The 11,032-nt window shown below is 40.3% G+C and overlaps 1 protein-coding gene across 1 annotated transcript; it reads left to right on the top strand.

Annotated features, from left to right (window-relative positions):
* Positions 1-3,721: 3,721 nt before the first annotated feature.
* LOC109467619 (casein kinase II subunit beta) lies at positions 3,722-10,902 on the top strand. Its single transcript, XM_019765635.1, has 8 exons — positions 3,722-3,874; positions 5,735-5,814; positions 6,074-6,176; positions 6,835-6,950; positions 7,406-7,481; positions 8,089-8,178; positions 9,320-9,419; positions 9,997-10,902. The coding sequence occupies exons 2-8, from the start codon at positions 5,743-5,745 to the stop codon at positions 10,085-10,087; spliced, it is 648 nt and encodes a 215-aa protein (XP_019621194.1). The 5' UTR covers positions 3,722-3,874; positions 5,735-5,742; the 3' UTR covers positions 10,088-10,902.
* Positions 10,903-11,032: the final 130 nt, after the last annotated feature.

Genomic DNA, 11,032 nt, shown 5'->3' with positions numbered 1-11,032 from the left:
TTCAAGTGTTTTGGTAGGTATTTCAAGCTTTTCTGCTCCAGCATTGGAATGCGGGGCATGAACGTTTTTTATTTTATTTTGAAAATCAACAGTTTGCATTATGCAATTAAAAATCCTAACCAATAAAGTAGGGAATAGCTATCCAACTGTTGTTTTAGTTGTATGTTACTTCATATTATAGTTATATCAATGTAATCATTGTTTTCCCTTGTGTTTCTCATTCTTTCCCTGCCATGTGGTAAAATGTGGTGAACCCATCGCTGTATTTGCTCCAAAGCAAATATTGGCCTTTCTAAGTTTTATTAAGGTTTCTTCTTTGCACTGGAATTTTTTTTCACCCAACTCAAGGTGAAAAAAATTCCAGTACAAAAAAATAACTCTGATAAGAAAAGCCCTAAAAAATAACCCGAAACCCTAACCTTTGCTGTTTTCCATAATAGGACTTCAATACATGTAATTTGTAACGTGAAATTTATGGCAGTTCTGTTGGTAAGGTCCTAATTTTCATAATCAGTACAAAAATGCTACGACTCCTTACTTGTAAATGAGGGAATCTCATATTTGTGGCATGTGTTGAACATCACCATGCATGAAATATGTTAAAGTCATTTGCATCAAATTTACGAAAGCTCTAAATATTTCATAGAGGCAAGAGGTCCACAAATTCTAGTTCTTTTTTTTAATTTCTGTCCCTTAGGCCACACCAATTTAATTTCTTGGTTAACGGATTTTGTAGAAAAATAATGGAGTGAGCAGGCGAAAAAAAATAAAATAAGAACAGGCCTTAAGGCATCCTATTATGGAACCCAAAATGGTACGATAGGAGCCATGAAATCAACACACCAGGCTGGTTCAAAATTTAAACGATGAATTTTGAACTTTTAATGATACCACTGCATTGAAAGATGGAATAACTGTAACAACCAGGAAGAAAAGGGCTGTTTTCAACTGTTCAGAAAAATTCAGAATCAACTGCAAAATGCTCACATTTTGCAGTTGATTCTGAATTTTTATTTTATTTGCAAATCAGAAAAAATGAAGCGGGCGAATCCGTTAACCAAGAAATTAAATTGGTGTGGCCTTAGGAGTGACATGTTGTTGTACCTGTTGATTCGAGCCCAGTCAGTGTTGGACAGATCCTGGTACAGACTCTGCTGTTGTTCTGGGTCCAGTTCGTCCCAGTACCTCAGCAGGTGTTCCTGCCCATGGCTCCTCAGGTCTGCACGAAGGAGATCTACATCCATGGTGTTCACTGGTCACTGTATGGAACAAACACAAAAAAACAACCTTCAGCATGAAACTGGAGACTGCACACTTCTGGGAAGTAACGTTACATGTATTGGGGCTTTAGTGAGTTGATTGAAAGGGCACCCATTAATTATGTTATACTAGAGCAGTGTATATAGTATATACACAGAACCAGTACTGTCCTGCAAAAATTTGTTAATTTGTTTATTTGTTTTTGGGATTTTTCACAAGCTAAATTGACTGGGTACAGGTCAAAAATACCTAATTACCTTACTGAGGTCTGCTGTACCTGTATCAAGTTACACTAATTATATCCTTATCAGTGGTCAAAAATTAGTAGCCAGTCCCCCATTGTATTACAGATTGACAGTGTTAACTAGCTTGAAAAATCTGTAGCATTTTCTATGGATGACATCCTCTGAAGACCCCCAAACTAGTGCAAGTGGGGGAATAAAAAAAGGTACTCCGGCCAAAAATAAAAATGCTATTAAACCACAGGAATACAAAGCTGGTAATGCGAATTTCCTGCAGTACGACAAGCCAGCCTTATGCGGAATTTATGACTTGGAACTGCACGTATGTACTGAGTTCTTGAGTCGTGGAGCTTCGGTAGCCTGGATATGCCTTCCTCCAGAGTAGTCGGAGTTGTTGCTAACTACCATGGACTACCCAGGTGTAGAGCCAAGCCAGAGCCTTGGACGATGTGATCTTTTTTGAGGGGGAGGCGAAAATGATTTTCGCCTCCCCCTCAAAAAAGTGTGCATAGATTTAATCTATGCGCACGCGGATGTCATCTGTAAAATTAAGTCGGTGGGGCCTTATGCTCCCTCTAGATATCACTTAGGTGAGTTTTTGTTGCATGAGGCCACGAATGTTGGGGATAAAACTAAGACATCTTAGGTCTGCTTTATAAACAGATTTTCCCGACAGTGGTGATATTTTCCGCTTTCACAAAACCACTAGTAAGTCTAGCAGGACACCTGTGATGCTTGGATTGCTGTCATGACTGAACATGACCCAATTAAAATATACACGGAAATTTTTAAAATTTATATACCGGTATTCATCCTTGTTGATTTTTAAAACGTTATTAGACCTAGGAATAAAAATGGTAACGTTACATGTTTTCTAACCGACCTTAGAAAAACTGCTGACCCTTGCCTTTTTTTATGGACCCCATAAAGGGGTGTAAGTGCTGTAAGCTTGCCCTGAGGCAAACTGAGGTTTAATCAGTTACTCAGCAGCCTGTCTTCTTCAGTACAGTATAATTAGGGCTAACTAGCTAAACAAGTTGTTCACAATCACATTGTTGTCTCACTACTGGTGTCTGACACTCCTGAAGACACCTTGCAGTAGAAAAAATGCGTGAGCAAGGAAGTTTGAACCATCTTGGTCTGACCAAGGAGGTTAAAAAGTGAAAACTCCTGTCCAAGGACATTACGTCATGTCCTTGGTCTGACTGAGGAAGTTCCGCCCGAAGCCACGTCAGCAGGTCCATTGATTAAATGTCCGTGTTGCTGAGATCGGATCACGCTATCCATTGTTGTACGGGAGGGTACAAAGTCCACGGTCAAACATCCGCCTTTGCTGCCTCATAACATATACACCATCTTCTACACTTTCACAAATGACATAGCAGGAGTTCTTATGTATACATATATAAAAGCCTAAAATACACCCAAACGACTGAAATCTCCAAAGTTACAATGAATATGAACGTGTGCAGCGCCCCACCCCTTCGCCACTATTTAACTTTCCTACTTCGCTTCTCGCCGAGCTTCACGTTCACTGCCGCGCGTTCGTCTTCACCCGTCACCCGATCAAGCGTCTGGTACACTGCTGAAGTAGAATTGCAAAGTCTAATTTAAAAACGTGCCTGGTTGTTTGAAAAAAAGTGGACAAACCTACAAGGAAGTACGTTCTGCTCCGCTGCACCGCACCGCTTTAGTTCCGCCAGCCTCACACCTGACCGTCTCCTACTGCAGTTCATGCAAACACCAACCAATCACATGGCTAGTTCAAGCAGATGTTAGGCGAGAAGCTCGTTGTTCATAGTTTCATCATCTGCATTCACTCCTACATCTGCACATCTCCTTGCAACACTTCCTTTGACGTTAGACTTGCCATGTGGACTAGGGATTCATTCACAATGTTCAGGTTACTTGGGTACTCATGGCTTTAATACCTGGCCGAAGGCATCTTTATAGGGCAGGCGCTGTGTGTTCACAGACATGTTTTCGTCTTTCCGTTATGACCTCCTTGGGTTCTCTGTAATAAACTGCTTGGTGTTTTCTCTGGGGAATGCATTGGTGCAATTTTCGAAATTTTTGTTAACGTTATATTTTCTGAGCGATCGTACTGCTGTTAAAGAAATGCCTCCGCTCCGGAAGCGTCGCCAAAAAGGTGTGAAGCTTTCCCGGCTTACCAACACAAACTTCCATGCGAGACCTACCAACTACGCCTGCGCACTTGAAGACTGATGACACTGGTACGAAAAAAACTCACTCATTTTGGTGCGACCTGGACCACGGGCGACTTTCTCACTCAAGAAACCAGCCTTCCTGGGAAGTATTTGGCGTGTTTTGGGGACGTGTGGCTGAAGAAACTATTTATCCGCACAAATAAGGTGATTGTTCAGTTTAAAGTTCGTATTTTGAGCGTAATTCCACGTTTCAGTCAAGCAACCCGAAATGGAATTTTCTAGCCGTGGCGGCTGTTGGCAGTCTCACAACACGCAGGCTTAAAATATCATTAGATTGATTTAGACGGCAACCTACAACTTGTACAAGCCCTACAAGAGTTGCCTAGGATTATTCAACTGTACAAATAGTTTTTTGCGGAAATTTGCAAATTGTCGACATTTCAGGGTATGAAACACAAAAAATATCACACTTATCCCCAGAAGCCAGAGGTGTCTGTGCACTGAAAGAGAAGAGCGGCCTAAACTGGAACTTAAGCTCCTACCAGGCCGAAGACATCTACTCTACTCTACTCTACTCTTATACCTTGAACCTCTATTTCTTGTTAACTTAACATCATTATATTAATGTTACTCATAACATTCTAACATACCTTGTCAATAACTCCGTTGTGGCATTTTATTAGTTCATAAGAGAAACAGAATCAATGCAAATTGTGGATTACATTTGCATATAATTTGTATAAAGTGCAAGGTCATAACATTAATAAGGGCCCGCATGCCCTTTTCCATAAATTGTAATCGGCCATTTTAATTCTACGTAAAGCGCCACTAATGGGTATGAAAACGTAGTGTCAAAACTAGATGAACACCTCCGGCGGGATGACACAGGCCGACTGTGGGAATCCTTTGTTGACTTTGATAGTTTTAGCCGAGGTTCCTTGCCGATCACTGAATATATTTCCCGTTTTGACATTCTCTACAACAAGCTGAATAAGTGTGGGAAAGTGACCCTCCCCGAGTCAGTACTTGGTTTGATCCTAGTTAGGCGGGCAAACCTGACCCCAGACGAGACGTAGAGCGTAGATCGTCACTAGATGGATGCATGTTGCGTAGAGCGTATTCCCGTTTTAATTCTACGTAATGCATTGTACTGATTCATTGTAATTAATCGTAAAGCGTAATTGAGTGCATTATGTAGTGTAGAGCGTTGTCGGGACACCCCCCCCCCCCCCCATCCAGGTTCCCATTAATCAGCAAGCAGATCTTTCTGTGGGAAATCGTAAGTTACTACTATTAACCAACTGCTAGGAAGACAGTCTCCAATAGTACTGTGGGCAAGACATCCAAATTATTTAAAATCCACAGACACTCAGCCTTGCCCTGCTAGTGGGTCTTAAATACACCGATACGTCGTCATGCAAGAAGCCCACATTACCAGTACCAGTGCAGGTTGAGGTTTGTAGAGAAAACAGGATGGACTATGCTGTTATTATAGTTCTTTAATTTAGAAATGGAGGAAGCACAAGTTGTGAGTGTATAGTTCATACCAAATTTCTACATAACCGGCTGAATTTAACCCATAGCGTTCAGGCCAAACCCCTTAAGAACCTCACCAATGCTCCTCGTGAGGTGGTTTTTGAGAAACGATTGATTTGCATTCATGCCAGGCTAAATTGGTTTATCCCTTCTAACTTCTAAGTATTCATCCGGTTATCTAAACGGTGCACATCCCAGTTCTTCCGTGACCGGGGACCGTGGTAGTGCGCAGTAAAAAGTGACGAAAGGGTTTTGAGGGTCCAAGTTTGAAGTGACATAAACTGACATGAAATGTTATTAAACATTAACATGGCTGAAAATCTCTTTTGGCTCGGGGTATTCTTGCGCGCCAAGTGTAATCAGCCCGTTTGACCTAGATTTCAATCCGCGCCTTCCTCAGTCAATTTGCTCTCTCTCCCTCTCTCTCTCTCTCTTTCTCTCTCCCTCCTCTCTCTCCTCCTCTCTCTCTCTCCCTCTCTCTCTGGTTTAACGTCTGTTGTAAACCAAGTGTACATTGTTCTGTTGCAGGATAGAAGATGAGTAGTTCAGAGGAAGTGTCCTGGATCTCCTGGTTCTGTGGCCTGAGGGGAAATGAGTTTTTCTGTGAGGTATGATTGTTATTCATGTCATTTCATGTACTTCACTTCAGATGTGCTTCAGGTGTACATGTCACTATTTTGGGATTTATAATACATGTAGAAATACGTATCTACATGTATCAATATGTTTAAGATTTTGATTTTGGTTATGATGCATAACTTGAATCTTTGTAGGCCACAATATTTTGGATGTAGTAATATGAAACAGAAACGTGTCTTTATCAGTTTATGGTCCATTTCATAACAATTCTAAAATGTGGTTCTTCAGGTTGATGAAGACTACATCCAGGACAAGTTTAATTTGACAGGACTGAATGAGCAGGTGCCACACTACAGACAGGCTCTGGATATGATTCTGGACCTGGAACCAGGTATGTTTCCATTGCCTCAGTCAACAGTGTGTCTGTTTGTCTGTGTTCCCACAATTTTTCTTCATTTTGCGATGGAATCAGCATACACAACCTGGTCGACGGACGAGACGCTCCTGATACTTATTTTTAGAGAGCAAGAGTCGCCGAATTTGAAAAAGCTGGGAGGGGAGGGGGAGGCTGTACCGAAACAAAATGTTGGTGGAGCCTGGTTTCTCGAAGATAAAGGATCAGTGCCGCAGTAAGGTAATGAACCTGAAGACAGCATACAAGAAGGCGACAACAATTGGAAATGCGGGAGGAACAGTTATTCAAACTCCAGTCATAGCCGATTAATTGGATATTCACCGGACAGGATTTTTACAAAACCGGTTATGAAAAGTCTGGTCTGAACGGGACCTTAGCAGTTTGAATGAGGAGGCCTACAGAAATCTCCATCATTTTTGTTTATGCTGCACACATCAGAACAAATTTTCACTCCTGTGAAATTGATGCTGTTTAGTGGGAACAATGTGGCTGATACACCAGGACAGCAGTACATGTCACACTGCTGAATTTGACACCTTGGGTGGGGCAAGTGTTTAAATTTGGGAAATTGCTGATGTATTTGTATTTCAGTTGATGCATTGATTGTTGCAATTGTCCCTGGTGTATTTTGTAGATGACGAGCTGGAAGATAACCCTAACCAGAGTGACCTGATTGAGCAGGCTGCTGAGATGCTGTATGGTCTCATCCACGCACGCTACATCCTCACTAACCGGGGCATCGCTCAAATGGTACGTACTACATCAGTTTAGGTTCTCGCTATCAGTCAAAAAACACTGTCAATGTACGATTGATAATTATGTTTACCGAAGGAAAACATATTGTTTTTGCTTCGTTTCTTCTTCTTCTCCAAGCAGTGACCTATGACCTGACCAATGACATGATTTGTTTACGTCTGTCACCATGGTGACTGGTGTTGGGTTACATAATGTTGCAATTTCATGGTCTGCTCTGCTGTCACCATATTTTTTGTATTATATACTGCAGTTAGTCAGAGACTGGCTGACAGAGAATAAGAGAATTATATAATACAGTTATATCTACCATGAAAAGGGCCCAAGATCTACCATGAATGTCAACTTGATATAAAACCTTAACTTAACGGCACAACAATTGTACAGGGTACAAAGTAACTACATATAGTTGCTTAGTTTCTTATTTCTAACTGGGCTTTTACCCTTTGTAGTTGGAGAAATACCAGCAGGGAGACTTTGGCCACTGCAGCCGTGTCTACTGTGAGAACCAGCCCATGCTACCGATTGGTGAGAAAATATTGATGTCTTGCTGCAATATACAAAATGTTTAGATTTAAAATCTTGGATCATTGCCCATGTGTTTGTTAGACTAATTGTTGTGGGTAGCTCCTACCAGCTTGGGATGAATGAATTGTTTTTAGTCCATGTCAAGAATTGTGCAGTGAACAGTACCACTGAAATGCATAATTCTCCTAAAACAAACACACAAGCAAACTGCCTTGGTAGCTTTGGCCTGATTTGAAGTGGCTTTCATGCAGGTCTACAAATGCAAAAACTACAGAAATCAGTGAGTTTTGTACCCAGAGTCTATGTTGCAGGACAATTACATGTATGTCACACCACTAGACTGCTCTTGAATTTACCAAGAATAGACTTCTGCCACAAGTATAGAAAAGGTCCCGTTCCACTCTATTGCAGAGCATAGGGGTGGCGCCCATCTCCATTAAAATGATGCAATACTACATAGTAAAATATTGATACAGAAATTACATTTTAACATGAATGATTTGAATGTTGGCATGGCAGTAGTGGAGATCCATTGAATTTGAATTTCTTCATTCCGGTGTTTGATTCCATGAAGTTCTGACAGTGAACACTAATGTTGTCTGTACAGGCCTGTCAGATGTACCGGGGGAGGCCATGGTCAAACTGTACTGTCCAAAGTGCCAGGATGTCTACACACCCAAGTCCTCCAGACATCATCATATCCTTTCATTTTTCAGTCTCAAATTAAGAGTACTCATGCGTAGTGCATACAGTAGGCCACACCAGTTTAATTTGTTGGTTCTCGGATTTTTTCAGAAAAGATATGGAGCGGCAGGGCGAAAAAAAATAAAAATAAAAACAGCCCTAGGCGTCCTATGATAGCTCCAAATGCTATTATAGAAGCCATGAAATCAACACACCAAGCTTCAATTCAAACAATGAACTTCAAACTATAGTATTAATCAAACCACCACATTGATAGATGGAAAAAAACTAACAATTCTGAAGAAAAGGGACTTCCATTAACATTTGGGGCAGAAACATGCACATTTGGGAGTTAAATCAGAGCTTGACATGTTTGTTTTTTTTTGCAATTCAGAAAAAATTAAGCGGCGAATCCGAGAAAAAACAAATTAAATTGGTGTGGCCGTAAGTAGTCATCTCTTGGACAGTAGGATCTGACAAGAAGAGAGACCATGTGTGGATGAGGGTGGGAAATGTTGATATGTAATGTTTACTTGATGTTTATACAGTATGGCTGAGGTGGTGTTTTATTTCTGCTTCAAATGATGCTATTCTGAAGATTGTGATTTGGACATTCAGAGCCTCAAAGGCAATTTAAGTCCAATTGAAATCTTCAAGGTAGTTAAGCTGTCCAATTTTATCCTTGGAAAAATGAAGTAGGCATGCTTCTTTCACTTGTCAGATCACAATAAGATAAGGTATTCCGTAAATAATTTCATTAGGTTGGTAAACGACTGAATAGCAAAGTTCTTTTTATCACAACCATTTATTTTTCACGAGTCAACGTTTCGATGACCGTCTGTCATCTTCATCAGGGCAATTCTGACTGGTTTACTGTGCACTGACCCTAGATGTTACTTGGTGCATAGTGCACTAAAGGTGTTACATAGTTCATAGTGCACTTTAGCTATGTAACACCTTTAGTGCACTGTGCACCATAGTGAGAGACCATGTGTGGTCTCACCATGCAAAAGAAATTTGCTATTAAGATAAGGTATTACAGTAGTATTAGTATCTGGTTTTGGAAGTAGGTGTGAGAAATACTACTGTGAGTCTAACACAGGTAGGCAACAGTCGGCTGGTGGAAGTTGTATATATCTTAACCATACAATCACATATAGATGGGGCGTACTTTGGCACCAGCTTCCCCCACATGTTGTTTATGGTGCACCCTGAGTACAGACCACAGCCTCCCAAGAACAAGTTTGTTCCCAGGTAAGCAAGACCATACTCAAGAGCTGTGTACTGGTACTGTACTGTACCAGAAAAATTCATTAGGTACGGGTCCAAAATACCAAATCCCTCAGTATCAATACTGTACCTAAATAATTTCATACTAATTATGTGCCTATTTGTGATCTAAATGTGTAAATAGCTGGTCCCCCATGGGTCCCAAAGTTAGGACAGCATGTTTGTGTTACCCTGAAAGATCTTATGCTCCCTCTAGATATCATTTTGTCAGGTTTGTGTTGCAGGGTAGGAGATAACTGAAATGTGTTAGTTTTGCCTATGTTTTGTATAAGAATTCTCCATAAAAAACTTACACTCAACTGTCAAGTTTATTCATGTTTCTGTCATTATGGAAGGAGTTCAGAAGAACATTGTTAATTTGTTGAATTGTTCAGGTACAGGTCCGGACATGTACCTAAACCCATGTACCTGTACCTTAAATTGTTTAGGTACACAGCTCTACCATACTCTAATTTATGACACTTTGTTCTGATGTAATACATGTATTTTTAACACTTGTAAAACTGCCCTTGTCAAACTCATCATGTTGTTTGTTTTTCAGATTGTATGGCTTCAAGATCCATCCATTGGCCTATCAGATACAAGCTCAGGCTTCCAACAACTTCAAGAGTCCTGTCAAAACACTGCGATGAATACTGCACATAGGAGGACTTCTTGTTGTACACATGGCTGGGATCTAAGCCTGGTACATGTACATCTAGCCTGTAGTTATTTCAACATCCAGAATCCCTGCTCAGTATCTTCCTTTAAATGTCTGAGGCACATTACCTCTATTTTTCTTATGTGACTTCAACACTGTTATCATTCTTTTATATTTTGTACAGAAGTGTGGTAAAAATATGCTTATTGGTTGGTCCAGACACACTTTGTGGATGCCTGATTTTCACAATGTTACCCTCCTGACCTGTGAACAAAACTTGGCTTCACCTTACAGTCTTATATGCTTACTTTATGTATATTGTACATGTACATTATGTACTTGAATAGATTTTGTACTTCGCTTACACCCCACACACCCATTAAGTCAACCAAAAAATTCCCTTATACCCCATACAAACTGTTAAAGAAAGTCCTTGTTGGTGCAGTATTCCTTTTATCAAGAGTTCAAATTGCATGCTTAATTGATTTCCTCCAAAAATTGAAAGAGATGAGTAGATGTGTGTGACCTTACCTGAATAGCCAGCATCATTGTTTTACGTACGTAACTTCTCACAGTTGTTTCTACATATAGCATGTGTGCTATCCAAACGTGGTGACTGGTGTAAAGCAGTCAATTAAAAATCATTATAAAATTATTACTATATAGAGGTGTGTTGCATATGATGTTTGGCCCCATAAAATCTCTGGAAATTTAGCATGACCACCTGGCAGAAAAGTTATTCCCACAAGAAGGGGACTGATAACCTTGTGTTTGTACGATTGTCACTTAAATTTAGATTTTGTCAGAGATGTTGTTTTTGCCAGTTTCAGTACACTTCGGACATATATTGAAGATTTAATAATATGCATGTAGTGTTGAAAGGTAAATACATCTTAATTCACTCTCTGTAAAAAAAGACCCACATGTCTGAGGACAC

The sequence above is a fragment of the Branchiostoma belcheri genome, unplaced genomic scaffold (assembly GCF_001625305.1).
Source record: "Branchiostoma belcheri isolate BF01 breed outbred unplaced genomic scaffold, Haploidv18h27 scaffold184, whole genome shotgun sequence".
NCBI classification, from domain to species: Eukaryota; Metazoa; Chordata; class Leptocardii; order Amphioxiformes; family Branchiostomatidae; genus Branchiostoma; species Branchiostoma belcheri.
Note: the sequence above shows the minus strand (reverse complement) of the source record. Positions and strands in the feature narration are given on the sequence as shown.